We start from the raw sequence: 23,129 nt of genomic DNA on the forward strand, positions 1-23,129 counted from the left end.
GAGGATAATGAAAGCTGTCCTTCGCCCTGCCAGGTATTCCTGAGAATCAAATTAAACCAAAGGTGTGGGAACCCTTTTAAAACTGGAAAAAGCTATGTAAATACGGTGTTTAGAAGTTTACAGATAGCAATCAAAGATCCAGGGTGCTGGGTGGCATTGAGCTTTCAGGTGGTCACTCAGTGCCTCCCCATCTGAGAACAAACAGGCCTCAGCATCCCCTCCCTTAGAAAGCCACTCCTGTCTCACCTGGCTTCTCCCTTTTTCAGAGCTCTCAAAGTGTGATAATGCCATAGAGAAAGCCAGTCTGCTTTAAAGCACCTTTCTGTAACAGTTGTTATAAGTTGTAACTCTCACTGGGTTGGTTTTTAAATCTATGAATTTGCATTTAACCCAGGAGCATTTGCTCAGCTCAGTATTTCCTTAGACCAGCTCCAGTCCGTGGGGGTTGTCCAGTTACCTAGTGAGTATTTGAAACCTTGGGTCCTGGTGCCAGGAGCCTGAGGTTTTCCTATACTGGGCCTCCAGTGATGGGGGTGGGGAGAGGGGTGGAGAGTGTAAAAGTGGGAGAAGGGAGCAGTGAAGGGAGCACAGTCCAAAATAGAAGTGCCTTTGCCTTCAGGACATACCAGGTCACGGGACAGGACGAGGAGACTCATTCCCAAGAAAGAAAGAAACTTACAAGTAAAAAACTGAAGACAATTCAGAAGTGCTGGTGTAAAGAAGTGTTTTAGAGAGAAATAAAATTAACTAGGAATACCTCCTGGGGGTAGGTGGGTCACCAATGTTAACCTGAAAATAAAAAGAAACAAAGTGAGAGGCAATGAGCATTTGAGATCACAGATTGCAATCCGTGGGCACAGATTCACAGAGAAACCCAAATTGTGTCCCGATTATGAGGTGAAGCCAAGGGGTTTTTATGAGACTAGGAAGGGAAATAATTACATGAATAGAAGAATTCCTATTGTGCTGACAAGCTGATCTGCTCTTTAGCTATTCATGGCTGGTTACTGATTCTATCTTTAGAAAGAGAGTTCATAATCAACAGTTCTTGTGGTCAGGATGTCTGCTTTCCTGTGAGTTTTACAAACAATAGTTTGTAAGACAACATTGCTTTGGCCCAGTCCAAAGGTTCAAGGAGCAAGACACACAAGGAATTCCTCTGGAATGGCTGCCCTGGCTCTATTTTAAAATGGCTCCACTTATGTCAATTTTTACACCAGGAAGGTCTGAAGGGAAACAGAGATCAACCCCTGGTTTGGGGCTTAAGTTCTGTACTTCAAGCAGAACCAAACTCCAATAGGAGTCTGTACTCTGTATTCTCTGCTGGGTCTGGTGTCGGGTGCTTGGATACTGGTCCTTCAGTGACCAGCTTTCACATACCCTAACCAAATCCTCTACAGCAGCTCCTCATGTAGGAGTAATTGAAAAGTACTTTGGGGAAAACAATTACAACTGTTACTCCCAAACCACAATTATAACTTTATCATAATTCCTTTATCTTTTTTGAAATGGGTTTTAAGCATTAAGCAAGAACAACCATTTCTAATTGTTAGAAACATTTTAAATAGTTGTCAGTAATAATCTTTATTAATCATAAAAAGGGAAACATACATTAATTTTTCAAAATGCCATCTCTGATCTTTTGCTACTTTCAGTTTTCCACTTTATTTTGGAACAAAGCTGTAGTCCATATATGCCTCTCCCACCCTCTCAGAACCAACACTATACCCCTTCAGAAGAATGGAAGTTAAAGGCAATCCAACACCCCCAGAGAACAGTCATCAGGTATTGTCTGGAAACTCTTCAAGGCAATTTGAACTTTGGAAGTTAATTATCCTTCCTGTGCCTGCTACCTCCTAGTTGTCTCACTGCTCTGTGGCAATCACCTGTGTTGTGACATACACTGATTCATTTCTAATAACTGTTAAGGGACTGATCTTTTCAGATTATTGACTCTTCTAAATAAATCAGACCCATTTGAGGTCGTCATATCTGGAGGAATATCAAGCTTACTTGCCTGCATTCTGACATGCCTTCTTGAGTGGGGGGAAAACTACTGGAATTTCAGCAGATAACTGGGTGTGATGTATGAAATGGATCAGATTACTCAGCTGCAACCCAGAGTGAGGAGAATATTCCAAGAAAAAGTTTTGATTTACTTTTTTTCTGGGCTTTGTCAATGCCTGGAACACCACAGGCAGTTTGTTCCAGAATGGGTGGTCTGAGGAACACAGAGACTCCAGATTCATCCCTCCTCCCTCAGTCTGGGCTCCACCTCTTCCTCTCCCCCACCCCAAAAGTCCTCCAAAGTCTTTTATAACCAGCTCAAATGCCACTTCCTCCTGGAAACCTCAGTAGCTGTCAGCGCTGATTCTTCTTCGCCTTGTGTTGGAATTTGCTGATACAGTGGGAATTTGCTGTCCCTAGCCTTCCTCCTTTCCGTATTCCTCAATCCCACACATCCCAGCGGGATCTTGGAAACTCCAGTGGAATGTGAACAGCTGCAGAGCACCGAACAGCCATGAAGGGAACCAGTTTTAGTGAAGCACTAGGTAGAAATCCTCCCAGGCAGGCTGTGAAATCAAATTTAGGAAAGAGAGGTAGAAAAGAGGTAAAATATTGAAGATTTAACCTGGTAAATTTTGAGAAAACGAATAAAATACTGTGATAACAATGGAGGCAGGAGTTTGGGCTAAAATCTGAGTGAAATTGATAGATTCCAGTAAACCATACCCCTAGAGAAGAGATACAGCCAAGAAAATGTTAGAAACGTGCTTGCGTGGGATAATGGAAAATAGAATAGGCATTCCAAGAACGATACACTGTTTTCCCATTTGAAAAAGTAAGACAGTACAATCTGAAATTAAGTGTGGGAAAGCAGGAGCTCAGGCCTGCACAGAGGGACGCAGTGGCACGTGCTACACACGTCGAGATCCTGGGCCATGGGTTCAAATCCCTGCTCCGCAAAGCTCTGCGCCTGTGGGCAGTTCTTAACCTCTAAGTTTCCCCACCTGCCAAGTGGGACATGAACAATGGCCACCTCATGGTATTCTTGTGAAGACGGGGCCTGGCGCCTAGTGGGTACCATATCGTGTTTTTATATACAATTAGAAAGATCTAGTTGGTAATTTAATTGAAATGAATAAGGAAACTTTAGGGATAGCTTAATTAAATCCTGTGTGATTCTGCAGATGATGAAACTGTCATTTATCACCTTTGCAAGTCATTTCAAACACATTTTATTATCTGCTAGTCTCCAGGTCCTTCTTAAATGGCTTTTTAGGTATTTAAATCTTGTCTTCCAGTATGACTCTTGAATGCAGGAACTTGTGTCTTAATTTATATGACCTAACAGTGTTCACCACACATAGCAGAGCTTAATAAATACCTGCTGGGGTTTTTTCAAACTCAAAGTTTCAAATATATCCCAACAGCAACCATTTACACATTAGCAATGATTAATGTTTTAATGCTACTTTGGAAGACCCAGATGGCCCTGGGAGAAAGGTCTGGATAAATCAGTATTAACAAAGGAAGAGAAGGCCCCAGGAGGAATTGTGGCCTGGGCAGTAGGTCTTTGGTATGTCTTGGCAGTCAGCAGGAAGGTGTTTCCTGAAAAAGTTTGATGAAAGTAAAAGGGAGAGACAGCAAGGACCATAGCCTGTACTTTGTAAACTGCCCCTTTCTGTCCAGCTGCAGCAGCTGATTTCACAAACATGGAGCCCCTGGCTTGGTGCTGCTCACAGCCAGACGGAGAAACAGTCGTATCAGCAGCCTCATGACATAACCCAGGCTGTGGACGGAGGTCCTGCAAGGCCCCGGACCCGAGGGCCAGGCTGCTGGGGGCCTTGGAGAAGCCTTGACCAGAAGGTGACATTTATCCTTGTTAACCAAACGTTAAGTTAAGGAAACAGCCTGAACAGCAAGGAGGCATGGACAATCTGCTCTAAACTATTTGTGAGCGATTTCAGACAATGACCAGTTTACTGTTGGAGGACACACATTCCAGGTCATGTGGCTACAACACAAAGGTAGGTTGCCCGGCCCACATAGGGGTTTATGTGAGCAAGAAATCGCCCTTTATTTATAGAGCTACTGAGATTTGCGGGTTTGTTACTGCATTGCCCGGCCCACCCTGAGTAATATACTTGATATGTATATAGTAAATGGTTCATGAATCTTAGCATTTAAGATAACTATGAACCAGTATGGAACAATTCTATGGATATATATTATTAAGAGAAAAGAAGCAAGCAAGCTACAGAACAGACTACATAGTGTGCCACATTTTGTGTAGAAAGCAGGGAAAGGGAAATTAAAATGTCCACATGTATTTGCTTATTATTGCAAAAAGAAATACAGGAAAGGATAAACCAGAAACTAATGAAAGTGGTAATCTATAAGGGGTAGATTGGAACAGGGTACAGAGGGTCTGTATGAGTGTGAGTTTAGACAATGTTGATTTTTGAGCCATATATTTTACATTCTCAGAAATAAATCATAAAGGAAAAGCCTTAAAATTGAACCATAAAAGAAACAAATGACACAACTATGTGAAATTGGTTACTGAACCAACAATGAAAGAGCAAGTTATTTTGGTAACTTGAATACACTGCTCTGACAAGACATTCATTAGTATTATTGGGAACCAGGAATTTCTAATATAAGGAAAAAGATAAAATATGAAAAGAATAAGAAAAACACTGTTATGTTAATGCCAGTAACAATATGAACTCTGCTGCTTTGTATATACATGACCTCTGAGTTGTGTCCCTGAGGGAGCTGAGAAGCAATAACCCCCAGTAGCAATGGGTACTAACACCATTATATGCCAGGCAGTGGGGCAGCAGGTTATTCCCACAGACTGTTACTACTTTCAGTGGGAGAGATGTTCCTTTTTGTACTGGACCCTATGTAGGCCCAGCCCCGCAGACGCGTTTGGCCTGGCCTGTCCCTCAGGACCCACTTGCCTTGATTCCTGGGTTGGAAAGCTCCAGCTTCCATCGTGTCACTTCACCTTCTACAATGACAGACTTTCTGCCTTTGGCAAGGGTGTCCTTACACCTATCAGGGCAGGAGCTGGGGCAGTTCCCACGCCCAGGTCCAATGCAGCAGGACCCACGGAGACCCTGGCTTTCCCAGTGCCTACCCACAATCCAGAAGCCTAAGGGTATTAACATGCCGGGAAAGGGGTCCTCCAGGATGCAACGGTGTCACTCAGTGCCTTGGAAGATGTCCCCCATGACCAAGCGCCCAGCAAGCTGCTTAGGAAGCTACGGACAGCTTGGCAATGAACCCCCCTTGTATTCACTTTCCTGCCCTTTCTCTCTGAATTCTTTCCCCCCCCTTTTCTGCTTTCATAGGATTGTATTCATCATAAAATAACTAGCCTGTAAACTTTGACTCAGTCTCTGTTTCCAGATAGATTCTTCTTCATGACGATATGCCAGCCACTTTCTCAACCAAATCATCAATCTCCCTTTAGCGTCACTAGTAGTGGGAACACCCAATGTACGAGGTCAGATAATTAAGCTCGCAAACTCATCCTAGAAAAAGTGCTACATACCTCATTGCTGAATATCACTATGGTCACCTTCGAAGTACTCCCCTTGGGAAGCTATGCACTTACGTTAACACCTAGTCCACCCTTCAAAGCAATTTTGGAACTCTTTCTGGAATGGCCATCAGAGCTGTCATCGTATGACCCTTGATGTCCTGAATATCATCAAAATGTCTCCCTTTCAATATTTCCTTTATCTTTGGGTAAAGAAAGAAGTCATTGGGGGCCAGATCAGGTGAGTAGGGAGGGTGTTCCAATACATTATTTGTTTACTGGCTAAAAACTCTCTCACAGACAGTGCCCTGTTAGCTGGTGCATGGTCGTGATGCAAGAGCCATGAATTGTTGGCGAAAGTTCAGGTCGTCTTAACTTTTTCACGCAGCCATTTCAGCACTTACAAATAGTAAACTTGGTTAACTGTTTGTCCAGTTAGTACAAATTCATAATGAATAACCCTTCTGATATCAAAAAAGGTTAGCAACATCATTGCAACAAGTTCGCGAACTTAATTGTCAGACCTTGTATTGACCTCCTCATGAGGTGCTGCTGAAGTATTCTTGCAAAAAAATGTTTAACCCACACCCAATCAAGCCTCCAGATCTAACCTCCACTTTAAGGAAAACAGGTTTAAAAGTAAAAGTTAAAGGACACCATTGGGAAACAATCAGGAAAATGAAGAACATGAAATTGTAAGTTGCCTGGCCTGGACTCTTCACTAGTCAATGTCATAAATCAAAACCAAGCAGAAATTAAGGTGGGGAGATTTTCCAGATTAACCTCTAGATAGAACTCACAAACCTTGGTGAGATTGCAGGGGAAGGGGGAGGAATTGTATAGGACTCTTTAGGGCACAGCTGGGAAAATTTAAATATGTCTTAGATATTAATTGTGATTGTAGAATGACTTCACTTTCATAGGTGTGATAGTGGCATTGTGGTTATATAGAAGATTGTCATCCTTAGGAGGTTCATGCTAAGTATTTAGGGATCATGATGTCATATTGACAACTTATTTTGAAAACTGGTATGTGTCTAAGGGGGTAAGAGAGAGAAAAGAGAGAGCAAATATGGTAAAACATTGTGGTTCTATTCTTTCAACATTTTTAAGTGTTTTAACATTTTCACAATAAAAAGTAAGGCAATAACTACAAAAAAACCCTAGGTAAAATTTAGAATATATTGTATTTTAACTATGTTTTATTTTCCCCAACCAGTTTCAAGTAGGTAGCCAATAATTTACCAGGGACAAATTCATCCACCTTAGACTGGATAGTCACACCCAAATTGCTATGCTTTCAAAAGCCTCTTGCATGGTGCTAGCAACTTCCCAGGTGGAAAAAATTTGATGTCATTTCTGCACACACAAATTCTTGTTGGCAGAATAACCAGCAAATAGTACCGAGAGCTGCTCCCTGTACAAAGCTGCATTCATTGCACAAACGGGGTGCTGAGGCCCGGGAGGCACTGTGGGAAATGACCCTTTTGAGGTCCATTTTGATAGATCTGGTGGAGGCATTAGTCTTTTCCATGTACTCCTCATCTTGTATAGGTTCCAGATTGGAATGGCATCATTTTTTACAGCTGTACTAGCAACAGGGAGACACTGATTAACTACTTAATATGGTAAAATGCACCCTTCTTTCAGGCTTCTGCTAATACCATGTTTCCCCAAAAATAAGACCTACCCCGAAAATAAGCCCCAGTTAAGATCTCAGCCAGACGGATGCATTTAGTACGTTATGACGATGTTCCAGAAGATGATGACATGATTGTATTTGAATAAATGTAGATTGTTGTACATGAAAAAAATAAGACATCCCCTGAAAATAAGCCCTAATGGAGCAAAAATTAATATAAAACCCAGTCTTATCTTCGGGGAAACACGGTACCATCCCTGACTCACCAGGAAAACTCCTCCCAATTTTTTATTCACATGACAGTTTTATTGGCTTTGACACAGTTTTCCATCGTCACCATTCCTCCCACTCCCGACCTGCCCTCCCTTCCCAAGGTGCCTCCAGGCAGCCACGCTGTGGGGACAGAGTCCCAGAGAGCAGTTTCCAGGCTCTTGGCCTCATGGAAAGGTGCTGGCTCGGGTAGTAGGTGGTCATCAGCTGTGACTAGTTGGCCATCAGCTGTTACAGGTTAGCCGTTAGCCATTGATATAACTGCCATGGCTAAACTAGCAAGCATGGATTGCGGATAGCAGATTGCAGAGAGGTGCGGATTGCAGTTAGCAAATGAGGTTGGCAGGCAGAGAAGCAGACGGCGGATTGTGGATCATGTGGATCCTACTTCCTGTGTCTCCAACCCAGCCTCCAGCGAGAATATAGTGCTGCACTGACACCAACGCCTAGTCCACTCTTCAAAGCAATTTTGGTATGACTCCCCTATCTATGGCTCCATTGGTATTCCATTTTGGCCTCACCATATCCTGCATTCTTATGTGGAGAGCGGGAGCTGAGACCCCACATGACACCCTGCATGATAAATGGTGCAGCAAGCAGGGTATGGTGCCGCCTGAATTTTCAAAGGGGTAATGAAGCACTTTATACATATGAAAGCTCAGTTTCACGAGCAGGGTATGGTGCTGGCCAGAACTTTCTGAAGGATGGTGGAGCAGTTTGTGCATATGAACGCTCAGTCTCAGAAAGCCCGTGAGCGAAGCCGGGAGCAGGAAACACAATCTGTCTGGGAGAAATGTGACCCCTCGGTGAATTGGTGGGCCTCTGAAGCCTCTGGATGGCATGCTGCCCTGTTGGCCAAAGCAAGCTTCGTCTTCCTCTTGGTGGTCAGCTGCTGCCATGGGCTTCCTAGAGTTGTGGATATTTTACACTGAGGCCTCCACCCACCAGGACACCTGGCACGGCGAGCAGATTCCGGCCAGGTAGAAATGGAGTCTGACTCTGGGCAGGAGGACGTGTGGCCCCCACACAGTGTGTGGTACCCGGTAGCCACTGTTCTCAGAAGTTGGACCCCTGAGGAGGGTGGGAGGACGTGGACGGCTCTCCGGCCAGCGTGGAGAGGGCCCTACAGGCTCTGGCTGAGCGGTTACCAGAGTAGGCGAAGGGTACAACCGACCTTGTGGGCTGGATGTTCCTCACTGCCTTGCGTCGTAATAAGGAGGGCGGGCTTAACGAAATAGCTCAGGTGCCAGATCAGCAGCCCCCGGCGGAGGCACTGGAAGCTCAGGACCGCCAGTTGGAGGAGGGTCTCACTGCGGTGCATCATAACTTGGAGGAAGCACTTGCTGGAATAGCCCAGGTGCGGGACCAGGTGTTGCAGTGGGAGGCGTTGGAAGCTCAGGTCCCCCTGTTAGGGGATGAGACCCACAGTGGAGACTCTGAGGCAAATGATGGGAGTGGAGACAATGTAGCTCCCAAACCCCAAGCCTGGCCCATCTTGAAGCAAAAGGTAACACATGAGCAACCTTTGGGTCCTGGGGGCGTTGCTGCCGGCAACCCAGCTGTGACTGAGTTCAGGATCTACACCCCTTACACTCCCACTGAGTTGCAGGAGCTAGGGAGGTGGTACAGACAGCGCCCTGGAGAGCCAGTCTCGACTTGGCTACTACGTTTATGGGATGAGGGAGCAGAGAACATTCTCTGCTCCCCAGGCGAGATGGAAAAGCTAGCCTTTGTGACAGTGCATCCATCCTGTGGCAAAGGTTACAGAACTGCCATAGGTTGGCCCAAGACCAGGGCAACCACACTCTAATGGAGTGGCTCACTGCTGCGGTACGCACAGTATGGGGACAGGCTGGTGAGCTGCCAGACACTGAGTCAATGGCAGTCATATATGGAACTTACTCAAATCATCCATGAAATGGGTTATGAGACATGGTATCTTCAACCCTAATATGCGGGGGCCGGATGATGAATGTTTTACAACCAGCATGAGAGATCTGGTTTTGCATACTGCCCCTGCAAGTGCTTTTGGATCCTTGGTTGCCATTCTCATGCCCTATGTGGGGTGATGGACCCATGAATTACCATTGCCATGGCCACCCTAGGGGATGTTGAAAGCCAGCGGCAAAGGAAGTTAAGATAGGAGGTCTGAGAAGTTAAGGCCTGGAAGCCCAAGTCAAAAGTAAGGGGGCGAGGTCGCGGGCCTCAGAGAGTAACGCGCATGCAGATGTGGTGTGATCTCATGGCAGCAGGGGTTGATGGGGGAAAAAATAGACCAACAACCCAATGCACTCCTGCTGGAACTCTGGAAACAGTTGTGTCCAGAACAACAATTCTGGTGAAGCCTAAAGGAGGAGTCTGGGATAGTGTGACCCGTGTCCCTCCAGGACTTCATGTGGCTGCTTGAGGTTGACTCCTTTCAGCTTGAATTGGGGTGGGGCCAAGGTACGCGGTCAGAGGGGACAAGCAGGGACCAGAGGCCCCATGTGGAACTGTCCATACATTGGTCCACTTCTAATGTGCAGAGGGTTTTGGCTCTAGTTGACACTGGCGCAGACTGCAGTCTTGTGTATGGGAACCCAGAACTGTTCCCTGGACCAGCAATCTGCATTGGTGGCTATGGGGGAAAGACTGTGACTGTAAAAGCTGTTTCCTTACTACTGGGTATAGGAAGGCTACTCCCCCTCCCCCCGTACCTACAAGGTGTATGTCTCCCCCATTCCGGAATATATTCTAGGGGTGGACGTGCTACATGGCCTCAGCTTACAGACGTCAGTAGGAGAGTTCCGTCTCCGGATCCGGGTGGTGAAAGCGGTGACACGCGGGCATGCTCACCACCCTCCTCAAGCGTTGCCACAGCCCTGGCGCGTGGTTACAGTGCGACAGTATCGCCTGCCAGGAGGACAGGAGGAGATCGGTCGTACAATATTGGAATTGGAGAAGGCACATATTGTGAGGCCAACGCACAGTCCCTTTAACTCCCCAGTATGGCCTGTCAAGAAGCCAGATGGGACCTGGCGAATGACTGTGGACTATAGGGAGGTAAATAAGGTGACACCACCTTTGTACACAGTAGTACCTTCAATACACGATTTGATGGATCGTCTGACTGTCCGCCTGGGAACATATCACTATGTAGTGGACTTGGCCAATGTTTTTTTCTCCATTGACATTGCACCCGAGTGTCAAAAGCAGTTTGCTTTTACGTGGGATGGGCGTCAGTGGACTTTTCAAGTTCTTCCGCAACGATACTTGCACAGCCCCACTATCTGCCACGGGCTCATAGCCCAGGATTTGGCACAGTGGGATCACCCGTCCTCTGGCCTTGTTTCATTATGTTGATGATATTTTACTAACATCTGATTCTCTTTCAGATTTAGAGCAAGGAGCTTCCGCTCTTCTCCGCCACCTGAAGTCATGTGGCTGGACAGTGAACAAGGAAAAGTTCCAGGGCCCTGGCTTATCCGTCAAGTTTTTGGGTGTTGTGTGGTCGGGTAAGACAAAGGTCATACTTAAGGCGATTATTGACAAAATACAAGCCTTTCCCCGGCTGACCAGAGTCTCCCAATTGCAGACGTATTTGGGTCTGCTGGGGTATTGGTGGGCCTTTGTATCCCATTTAGCACAAATGGCAAGGCCCTTGTTTAACATGATAAAAAAAGGGGCCTCGTGGGATTGGACAGAGGCTATAGAGCAAACCTTTGTTGCCACGAAACAGGCAGTGAAGCAGGCACAGGCTCTGCAAATAGTGGACCCTGGTTGCCTGTTTGAACTTGATGTTCACGTACGGTTGGGGCCTCTGGCAATGGCAGGAGCATCTCCAGTCGCCAATGGGATTTTGGTCCAAATTGTGGAAAGGAGCAGAAGTCTGCTACTCCCTCATAGAGAAACAGCTGGCTGCTGTGTACGCAGCCCTAGTGGTAACAGAAGCCATCACAGGAATGGCATGGGTGTTGGTTCGAACAATCTATCACGTCCAGGGGTGGGGCCATACGTGGACCCGGGGACCCAAAACGGGGGTGGCACAGACCACCACCCTTGCCAAGTGGGGTGCCTACTTGGAGCAATGTAGCACCATTAGCTCAAGCCCTTTGAACACAGAGCTACAGCAGGTCCTGAGGCCTAAGGAGCTTGTAGCCCAGGCTGAGCCAAGCACTCTGCCTAGAGGGGAGGACTTGGAGCCCTCGCCCTACAAAGAAGGACAGTCCCCAGTACCTGAGGATGCCTGGTTTACTGATGGTTCTAGCTGAGGGGCTGCAGCTGTTTGGACGGCTATTGGTGTGCAGCCCAAAACAGACACCATTTGGTTTGATACTGGGCTGGGCCAGAGTAGCCAGTGGGCTGAGCTGCAGGCTGTGTGGATGATAGTCAGCCACGAGCCTGCGCCCCTAGTTATTTGTACTGATAGGTGGGTGGTGTTTCAGGGCCTAACGTTGTGGCTCCCTACATGGAAACACCAGAACTCGTTGGTAGGACACCATCCACTGTGGGGTCAAGCCCTGTGGCAAGACCTCTGGGACCTAGTGCAGAGAAAGGAGGTGACCCTAATGCATGTCACAGATCACTCCCTCTTAATGTCCCCAGGTAATGATGAAGCAGATGCCCTAGCACGGGTCCGATAGTTAGAACGGGCTCCTGCCACTGATGTGGCCCATTGGCTGCATAAGAAATTGTAGCAAGCTGGAAGCCGAACCATGTGGCAGGTGAGCAGATGCTGGGTTCTGCCTTTGAAATGGCAGGAGATAGCAGATGCCTGCTATGTCTGTGCCGTCTGTGCCCTGGACAGCCCCAAAGGCGGAGCCTTCCCTGGGAGACACAGCAGATTATGCGAGGGCGGGTGCCCCTCACTTGCTGGCAAGTGGATTACATTGGACCCCTGCCTAAGGCCCGCCATGCGATGTATATGTTCACAGCAGTGGACACTGCTACGGGGTTGATGTTTGCTTGGCCGTGTCTGGCTGCAGATCAGCGGCATATAGTGGTCGCTCTTACATGACTGTGCGCCCTCTATGGGCGCCCCAAGTCATTGAAAGTGACAGGGGTACCCATTTTAAGGGGCAAGAAGTGCAGTGCTGGGCTGCCAGGATGGATGTACAATGGTTGTTTCATACCCCATACAATTCACAAGCAGCTGGCATGATTGAACGCTACAACGGTCTTTGAAGCAAGGCCTCCGGGTGTCAAAACACCCTCCCACGATGCGCGACTGGGCCTTGCGTCTATGGAACGTGTTGAGAATCCTGAATGAGAGATCATGGAAGGGAGGGCCCGCACCAGTAGAAGCTCTGCTACATCAGACGGCTGCTCCCATTCAGTTACGGGTTACCACGAGTGAGACTCTGGTAAAACCAGGCTATGGCAGAAATGGAAACATTTTGCTGCCAGCACCCACATGCTTGAAAGCAGGGGAACGGCAGCAATGGACTTGGCCCTGGTGGGTCAAAAACCCCCACTGTCAGTGGTTGGGCCCGATAGCCACATGGGGGGCTGGTTTGACTCATGATTTGCAAGCGATGCCAAGGGGTGGTGGCCGAGTAGCCACCGCAAGTGACTGTATGTGGGGACAGAGCCCCAGAAAGTAGTTTACAGGCTCTCGGCCTCACGTGGAAGGGTGCTGGCTCCGGTTGTGGATGGCCGTCAGCTGAGGCTGGTTGGCCGTCGGCTGTGGCCGGTTGGCTAATTGGCTGCTAGTATAACTGCTGCGGCTACGGAGGAGAGCCGAGGATTGCCGAGGAGAGCCGAGGAGAGCGGAAGAGAGTAGAGAAACAGAGTCAAGGAGAGAGGAGGAGAGTCGTCGGTCGGTTGGCGGAAAGGCTGACGGCAGGTCGCGCGTCCGGTGGGCCCAGCCTCCAGTGAGACCATAGTGGTATGACTCCCCTACCTATGGCTCCGTGGGTGTTCCTTTTTGGCCTCACCATATCCTGAGTTCTTCTGTGGGGAGCAGGACCAGAGACCCCACAGGCCGCCCCGCACGATAAATGGCGCAGCGAGCAGGGTACGGTGCCGGCCAAAACCTACCGAAGCATGGTGGAGCGGTTTGTGCATGTGAGAGCCCAGCTTCAGGAGGCCCATGAGAAGCGAGTGACACCGGGAACGGGAGGCGCGGTCTTCCTGGGAGACTCAAGCCTCCAGCTGGCACACCACCTTCTTGGCCATAGAAGGTGTTGTCCTCCTTTTGTTGATTTGCTGCGGCCTTAAGCTCCTAGGGTGGTGGACATCTTACAAGGAGGTCTCCACCCTCTCAGACACCTGGCACGGTGAGCAAGATTCCGACCAGGTAGGAATGGCGTCTGACTCTGGGCAGGAGGATGTATGGCCCCCACACAGTGTATGGTGTCCGGTGGCCACTGTTCTCAGGAGTTGGACCCCCAAGGAAAGGTGGGAGGACATGGATGGCTCTCTGGCCATTGTGGAGAGGGCCCTGCAGGCTCTGGCTGAGCGGTTGCCGGAGGAGGAGAAGGCTACAGCCGGCCGCGTGGGCTGGATGTTCCTCATGGCCTTGAGTCTCAACACGGAAAATGGGCTTAATGAAATGGCCCAGGTGCCGAACCAGGTGTCTCGGTTGGAAGCGCTGGAAGCCCGGGTCCGCCTATTAGAACAGGGGCCCCAAGGTGGAGACTCTGAGGCAGAGGCGGAGGAAGCAAGTGGAGACAATGTAGCTCCCAACCCCCAAGCCCAGCCAATCTTGAAGCAAAGGGTAAAACGTGAGCAACCTTTGGGCCCCGGGGGTGTTGCTACCGGCAACACAGCTGTGACTGAGATCATGACCTACACCCCATACACTCCCACTGAGCTGCAGGAGCTGGGGAGGTGGTACAGACAGCGCCCTGGAGAGCCAGTCTCGGCTTGGCTATTACGTTTATGGGATGAGGGAGCAGACAGCATTCTCTGCTCCCCAGGCGAGATGGAAAAGCTAGCCTTCATGACAGCGCATCCGTCCCTGCGACAAAGGTTACAAAACTGCCATAGATTGGCCAACAAGCAGGGCAACCATTCTCTAATGCAGTGGCTCACTGCTGCGGTACGCACAGTATGGGGACAGGCTGGCGAGCTGCCAGACACTGTGAGTCAATGGCAGTCATATACAGAACTTATGCAAATAATCCGTGAAATGGGTATGAGACATGCTATTTTTAACCTCAACATGCAGGGCCCAGATGATGAGCTTTTTACTGCCAGCATGAAAGATCTGTTTTTGGATACTGCACCTGCGAGTGCTTTTGGATCCTTGGTTGCTATTCTTACACCGTATGTAGGGCGACGGATCCATGAAGTTACAACTGCCATGGCCACCCTAGGGGATGTTGAAAGCCGGAGGCAAAGGAAGTTAAGACAGGAGGTCCGCACAGTTGAGACCTGGAAGCCCAAACCAAAGGTAAAGGGGCGAGGTCGCGGGCCTCAGAGAGTAACACGGGCACAGATGTGGCGTGATCTCGTGGCAGCAGGGGTCGATAGGAAGAAAATAGACTGACAACCCAATGCACTCCTGCTTGAACTTTGGAAACAGTTGCGTCCGGAACAACAATTCCGGAGAAGCATAAAGGAGGAGTCTGGGAAAGCACGACCCGTGTCCCTCCAGGACTTCATGCAGCCGCTTGAGGCTGACTCCTTTCAGCTTGATTAGGGGTGGGGCCAAAGTATCCGGTCAGAGAGGACGAGCAGGGACCTGAGGCCCCACGTGGAACTGTCCATACATTGGTCCCCTTCGAATGTACAGAGGGTTTTGGCTCTAGTTGACACTGGCGCCGACTGCAGTCTCGTTTATGGGAACTCAGAACTGTTCCCTGGACCAGCAATCTGCATTGATGGCTACGGGGGAAAAACTGTGACTGTGAAAGCCGTTTCCTTACCACTAGGTATAGGAAGGCTTCCTCCTCGTACCTACAAGGTTTATGTCTCCCCGGTTCCGGAGTATATTCTAGGGATGGACGTGCTACATGGCCTCAGCTTACAGACGTCAGTAGGAGAGTTCCGTCTCCGGATCCAGGTGGTGAAAGTGGTGACACGCGGGCATGCTCACCACCCTCCTCAAGCGTTGCCACAGCCCTGGTGCGTGGTTACAGTGCGACAGTACCGCCTGCCAGGAGGACAGGAGGAGATTGGTCGTACAATATTGGAATTGGAGAAGGCACATATTGTGAGGCCAACGCACAGTCCCTTTAACTCCCCAGTATGGCCTGTCAAGAAGCCAGATGGGACCTGGCGAATGACTGTGGACTATAGGGAGTTAAATAAGGTGACGCCACCCTTGCATGCTGCAGTGCCTTCAATTGATGATTTAATGGATCGTCTGACTGTCAGCCTGGGGACATATCACTATGTAACGGACTTGGCCCTGGCAGGTCAAAAGCCCCCACTGTCAATGGTTGGGCCTGATAGCCCATGGGGGGCCGGTTTGACTCATGATTTGCAAGTGACGCCAGGGGTGGTGGCTGAGTGGCCACCGCAAGTGACTGTAGTATACAGAGATCCCAATACCGGGATGATTTTGCGAGGAAACTATGTGCTCTCACTATGGCCTATTATGGGGTCCCCTGTTCTGTTACATGTTGAAACTATGCAAGGGACCCCAAGCACTGCCATAAAGGTCTGGTACCACAAACCGGGAAAGGTGCCAGTGGCAGTGACCCTCCTTTTCCCAGGACAAAAAGCTAGCATGTATCCTCCCAGATGGAAGGGATTTGCCATTGTTGGTTCCTAAGACTACCGTTTCTTTTCGTCCGTAGGTGTCAGTAGGCTAATACGGCACAGGGACCCTCGCGGAAGACGCTTGTTGCGTAGATTGTGAGGCGAGACCTGTAGGGGTGGAGTGTGGGGACAGAGCCCCAGAGAGTAGTTTACAGGCTCTCGGCCTCACGTGGAAGGGTGCTGGCTCCGGTGGTGGATGGCCGTCAGCTGAGGCTGGTTGGCCGTCGGCTGTGGCCGGTTGGCCAATTGGCCGCTAGTATAACTGCTGCGGCTACGGAGAAGAGCTGAGGATTGCCAAGGAGAGCTGAGGAGAGCGGAAGAGAGTAGAGAAACAGAGTCAAGGAGAGAGGAGGAGAGTCGTCGGTCAGTTGGTGGAAAGGCTGACGGCAGGTCGCGCGTCCGGTGGGCCCAGCCTCCAGTGAGACCATAGTGGTGTGACTCCCCTACCTATGGCTCCGTGGGTGTTCCTTTTTGGCCTCACCATATCCTGCGTTCTTCTGTGGGGAGCAGGACCAGAGACCCTGCAGGCCGCCCCGCATGACAAATGGCGCAGTGAGCAGGGTCTCCCGCACGACACTGTAGTATACGGAGGTCCCGATGCCGTATGATTTTGCAGGGAACTTATGTGCTCTCGCTATGTCCTATTATGGGGTCCCCTTTTCTGTTACATGTTGAAACTACACAAGGGACCCCAAGCACTGCCATAAAGGTCTGGTACCACAAACCAGGAAAGGTGCCAGTGGCAGCGACCCTCCTTTCCCAAGACAAAAAGCTGGCATGTATCCTCCCAGATGGAAAGGATTTGCCATTGTTGGTTCCTAAGACTACTGTTTCTTCCCAACCGTAGTGCGTATAGCCTAATATGGCACAGGGACCTTCATGGAAGACACTTGTCCTGTACATTGTGAGGCGAGACCCTGTAGGGATGGAGTGTGGGGACAGAGTCCCAGAGAGTAGTTTCGAGGCTCTTGGCCTCATATGGGAAGGTTCTGGCTCGGGTAGTAGATGGCCATCAGCTGTGACTAGTTGGTCGTCAGTTGTTACAGGTTAGCCATTAGGCACTAATAAAACTGCTGTGGCTAAGCTAGCAAGCATGGATTATGGATAGCAATTGCAGAGAGGCTTGGATTGCAGCTAGCAAGTGAGATTGGCAGACAGAGAAACAGACGGCAGATTGCGGACCATGTGGATCGTACTTCCTGTGTCTCCAACCCAGCCTCCAGCGAGAATATAGTGGTATGACTCCCCTATCTATGACTCCGGTGGTGTTCCTTTTTGGCCTCACCATATCCTGCGTTCTTATGTGGGAAGCGGGAGCTGAGACCCCACATGACACCCTGCATGACACATGCTATGGTCCAGTCTCACCCTGCTGGCTGGCCCCAGGTTGGCCCGTCGCCAGAGCCTCCACTCATGACAGTTCCAGCAAAGTGGGCGGTGCATTACGTGTATTCATGCTAACAACGCTGGCCTGGCAATGCTCTGGACTCCTACAGGGGTCCCCTACAGGTAGGGTTGTCTCTGCTTCTTCCACAGAGATGTCCCTCTCATACCCACAAGATACTCGAGTACACCAGTGTTGGTTCTTCCTCTCTTTAGTAGAACTCCTCTTCTGCATCAAAGCTGCATAACACTCAACTTCAAAAAAGCCATTTGCTTTCCTTGCAGGCCAGCAGCGGAAGCTCTCCTTCAGGCTATGAACTAACTGGCTTACTGCACTTGTCTGTCATCCTCTGGCCCAATGGCTACCTGGGCAGGTTCTTCTCAGTGAGGGTGGCACTGTGTGAGTGGGGCAAGCGGAAACATAATGGGCCACTCCTGCCCACATTCCACTTGCCAAAGGCCAATGTCAGTGGGGTGAGGGAATCCACTCCACCTTGGTGAACCTTGCCAAGGGCAGGGAGAGGAGGAAGAATTGCAGGCCAATAACACAATGGACCTCAGCCTCCCTTGTGGCTTGGTGTGTCCTTGCAACTAAGTGCTGGCTAGTGGGATGTGAGGGGAAGCAATACATACAATGTCAGGCCTTGCCCTGGTAAGGATTGGGTATGCCCTACCTCCCTCCTGCCCATCAGCTGGGGACACAGCTGGACTGCGGCGGTCACCTGGCCCAGAGGCAGATGGCACAGCTGTCCTGCCAGTCCTGCCTCTGGACTGTTACATGTATCTCATTTACACTGCTGGTTTATGGCAGCTTAGGATCCGAACTGGTACACCACTAATTCATTCATTCATTCATTCATTCATTCATTCATTCACAAGTATTTACTGTCTTTGTGACAGACATTGTGCTAGGCTTTGGAGGAAGTGACAGTGAGCAAAATCAAACTTGACTGTTTTGTATCTTGACTGTGGTGTTGATTACATAATCCTACATGTGATAAAATTGCATAGAACTAAATACACACACGTACAAACAAAACTGGGGAAATCTGTACAAGTCTTTTGTATACAAATGTCAACATCTCATAATGCAACTATATTGCATTATAGTTTTGCAAGATGTTATTTTTGAAGGGAAACTGGAAAATGATCTCTGTATTCTTACAACTGAGTGTGAATCTAAATTATCTCAAAATAATAATTAAAACAAAAAAACCTTGGATCCTTGGTCTCTTTGTGCTTACATTCTAGAATGGTGTCAAAAGGAAATCCAGACAGCTTTACATGATGAGAGTATTTTATTGAGTGAGAAAAAACTGTGAACAGGGTGACTTCAAACTGAAAGTAGTTACAGCAATCACAGCTCAGCTCAGTTTGCAAAGCATGAAAGAGGAAATACATTGATGTCTACTGTGATTGGTTACTAGGCACTGACATTCTTTTTGGGGTAGAAGCACTGCACAAGCTCACTTGTATATAGTAAGGAAGCACTTCCTAGGATGCTGTAAGGTCATGCTGACATGAAGAAATCTTAAGTTTTGTTTAAGGTCAGAGTCAGCATTTCGGGGAAATCAGGACAGTTTTAAGTTTTGGTTCCGTGACTGTTTGGTTTAGGGCTATATTCAAACTGGCCTCCACTTTGTTTTTTCTTTAACAATGGGAATCAGAAGATTAAAAAACCAAAAACTCACTGATGATGACCTCCGCCCCGAGTAGCCCAGTTTCTACCCTCCAGGTGACAACACCCTGAAGTCTGCAGAGCAGCTATGTGAAAGAGCTGAGGGCATTTGGACTGTGAAATGAAAGAGGCATCAGGTCCTTTGCTTTTTAAGTAGGGTGTTTATATAATTTATCATCTATACTGAGACACCTGTGAAAATAATTACACTGGCACAGCTTGTGTAAACGGATCAGTTGGTCACGCTTTTTAAGCCATTGAATTGTTGACGCTCTTTGTTATGGCTGCCTAGCCCTCTTCTAACCAACGCAGAGATTAATGGACGCTGCCTTTGTCAGAAAAGAATAGCCTAGTGGTGGGAACAAATAAATCCCATATCTCAGTGAGTTCATGTGCTTAAAGGTGTATTTCTTTCTCATGCAAAGTCTAATATGGTGCCGGTGGCCCTCCTCCATTTTCCACTCGTTTTGAATATGAACTTCTCAGGTTGCTGGAACAGTGGAAGAGAGAGCTGGAGGGTTACAGAAGTATTCATGGGCCGGGCCAGGAAGTAACCTACATCACACCACCCACATTTCATTGGCCAGAACTCAGCCACATGATCACCTCTAACTGCAAGGGAGACTGGGAATAGTAGTCTTCCTATAAACCCAAGAAGAGGAACTCTGCCATAGATTCATAATTACAAACTGGGAGAGGACACTGTCTGGCCTCAGCCTCTTTAGATTGGCTGATTTACCCCTGCATATGTGTGTGGCTGTGCCATTCAGAGAAACTCCTGAAGGTTGCAGGAAAGCAGTTCAGAACAATACATAGCAGTCAATCAACTTACTTCACTTTCTCTCTTCTTCCTTTGGGTTGCAATCTACCACCATTCACCTCCGAGAACTTTGTTTTCTTCCATCCATTTTATAAGTCCCTCTCCTCCTCTGTATTAGTTGAGATTCTTCAGAGAAACCAACCAATAGGATACTCACATGTATACATATTTATGTAGAGAGAGAGAGGAATTATTTTAATGAACTGGCTCGTGTAATTACAGAGGCTGGCAAGTCCAAAATGTGTAAGGTGGGCCAGCAGGCTGGAGACCCAAGCAAGAGCACTGATTCTGCAGTTCAAGGCAGACTGCTGGCAGAATTCCTCCTTGCTCAGGGGAAATCAGTCTTTCTGCTCTATGCATGCCTTCAACTGAATGGATGAGGCCCACCCATACTGTGAAGGTCAATCTGCTTTACCCAAAATTTATTTAAATGTTAATCTCACCAAAACACACCCTCACAGAAACATCCAGAATGATGTTTGACCACATTTCTGGGCACCATGACCCAGCCAATTTGACACAAAATTAAACATCACATCCTCCAAGGCTAGTTTTTAACACTTTATATTGCTTGTTAAAGTGTATAAAAGACAAGGTGATGTGGGGGAAAAACAGCCAAAGCTGGGTTCACACCCTACTCCTCTGAACTGGTTTCCTCATTTGTAATGGGGAATGTTTACTTTGAGTCATTCTGTAAAGATTACAGATTATGTGTGCAAGACACCTAGGTTTATGACAAATGGTGGCAATTATTAAGTTTTCAATTTGAAAAGAGGGTTCATTGAACACTTTACATTTCTGTCTTTTTACTGATGCTTTTTATTTACTGAGGTTTAGCAGAGTCTTCCACAGGAGGAAAGCTCTGAGCCACGGTGTATAGTTCTCACGTGGTCTTGCCATGTCCCGGTGCTTGAGTTGCCAGCAGTCAGCTGTGTCCTAGATGCTTTGCCTTCCTAATTTTCCATGAGCCATCGTTAATGATCCATGGAATGTCAAATGTTTGAACAACTTATTTAGGCACTTGAAAGAAAAATCCAAGGGGAAGGAAGAGCAAGGAAGAGTGGTAAGAATAAAGAAAAGGTGGGAGTTGGCAGGAAGTGATGCAAACAGAAAGGGGAACAGAAGTCAGAGTTTCTACTAATTTGCTTGGTGTTCTTACATCAATTTATAAATTAGTGTCTACATTTATGACTGATTGTATGAACCAGCTTTTCTGATCCTCTCATTCAACAAAGCTGCAGGTTTTTTTACTGGGGTGGAGCTGAGGAAGTTTTAAAAGTGGGCCAAAGCCACATGGGGATATGTGTCATAATATGCAACATGGTCTTCAGTAAGTTGAGCCCTGCTGGAGACTTGGAGTAGGTAATGTAGAACTTATCAAACTCTGCTCCTTTGAGCCTTGGTTTCCTAGTTAGGCAAATGGTTAAGCCACTGCACACAGAGACCCCCAAACACACTGGCTTTAACAAGACAGCCTCTGTTTCTCTTGCAGGTAACAGTACAGAGGTGGGTAGGTGGGTGGTCCAGAACAATAGTTGCATGGCTCCAGAAGGTCACTTGGGCACCAAGGCTGGCATGTTGGCTTTGCCATCATCAATAACGTGCCATTCACCTGTGGGTTCAAGATGCCACTCCAGTTGTCCCCTTTTCCAGCTGGATGGAAGGGGCAGAGAAAGCAGAGGGCTAAGAGCTTTCTTTTTAAGGATACCACCTTTTGGCCTTTTGCTTCTGCTTACATCCCACTGGCTGGAAGCTTAAGGGAAAGCTGGGTGTGTGCCCTGCCAAAACTCTCCTGGGTCCGATTACTAAATGGAAGAAGGTGAGACTGGGTGCTTTGAAGTAGTTAGTAGTCTCTGCCATCCCGAATTCTTTGGCGGTGATTAAAATCCCTCAAGAGAGTCTGTAAGACCCAGTGGGCAACACCCCAATTCCCCACTCTCTACCCGAGAAGCTCTCATCTGTTTTGCAGTATCTAAATTTCTATCTGAAAAATAAGTTTCTCTGCATTGAAAAAAAGCTTGACGACCATTTCATGTAAGATTAGTTAGCCAAGTGGAAAGAGAAGTTCAAATCAGTGAGGTGACAGCCCAAAGCACTGTAATACCTCAGGGCTGTGCCTGGACTCCCCCGGCCACTGCCGGTCTGACACAGCAAGGGGAGCCTGAGGTCAGAGGTGGTGGTGCTGCCCAGAGCCAGGCCCCATCTCCTCACACACAAGCTCATCTGCTTTTCGATCTTCTCTCTACCCAATCCATTTTCCACACTCACCAACTGTCCTCAATCTCAGGAGAAAATGAGTCCCAAGGTTGAAAAATCCCATCTTTCTTCAAGTGTGGTCATTGGGTTGTCCCTATGAAATGTCTTCACAGTGGATATGGTCCGTCTTCACTCTACACCAGTAAGTACCACCAAAGTCCTCCCTCACCCAGATACTAGGATGGGGTGAGGTGGAGTGGGGTGGGGTAAGGGTGGCTGTCCCCATATTCAGCCTCCTCTTCTGACACAAGAATAGTATTTGACGGGTCTCATTGTTGTTCCACCCCATTTCCAGGACTCCCCTGAAGCCAAGTTCTGGTCAGTGGTATGTAATTTGAGCAAACTATGCTGCCTCCTCCTTCAGGAAGCTTCTGCTGACTGATGGCTGGATCTCGGGCAGCCTTCTGGGACCACAAGAAGGAAGCAGCACAAGAGGAGTGGGTAACAAGGTAATGGGAGCCTGGGTCCCTGATGATTGCAGAACCACCATGGCAGTCCTGGGCTGCAGTCCCAGACTTCATTTTGTCTAAGCCACTGTCACTTAGGGTCTCACTTAAAGCACCACTCGTCATCCTAACTGAGGGGGTAGGATGGGGTGGAATACTACTTTCCAGCTGTCAAAGGAAAACACAGCCAGACACTAGTTAAAGTGGTAAGAACAGATTTTATTAAATAACCACTGCAACAGGGGCAGACAGTCCAGCGTGAATGCACCTCAACTTCGGTTTGTGTAGAGATAACCTGGGCGTTTTAAAGGAAGAAAAAGGGAGTAGAGCGGGAAAATGAGGGAGGGGGCGAGCAGTCAGGGGAGTGTAAATTTACAAAAATTGGGATTAGA

The 23,129-nt window shown here is 48.2% G+C and overlaps 1 protein-coding gene across 1 annotated transcript in view; it reads left to right on the top strand.

Moving 5' to 3' along the window:
* The window catches only part of LOC109437629 (uncharacterized), a 29,284-nt gene extending 10,569 nt beyond the window's left edge, over positions 1 to 18,715 (top strand). Inside the window, exon 5 of the mRNA XM_088798560.1 lies at positions 1,656 to 18,715. Coding sequence (XP_088654686.1) covers positions 13,750 to 14,937 — 1,188 coding nt within the window. The 5' untranslated portion in view covers positions 1,656 to 13,749 and the 3' untranslated portion in view covers positions 14,938 to 18,715. The remainder of the gene's footprint in view (positions 1 to 1,655) is intronic.
* Positions 18,716 to 23,129: the final 4,414 nt, after the last annotated feature.

Source organism: Rhinolophus sinicus, chromosome 5 (assembly GCF_057876585.1).
Source record: "Rhinolophus sinicus isolate RSI-liver-muscle chromosome 5, RSI-T2T, whole genome shotgun sequence".
Classification (NCBI taxonomy): domain Eukaryota; kingdom Metazoa; phylum Chordata; class Mammalia; order Chiroptera; family Rhinolophidae; genus Rhinolophus; species Rhinolophus sinicus.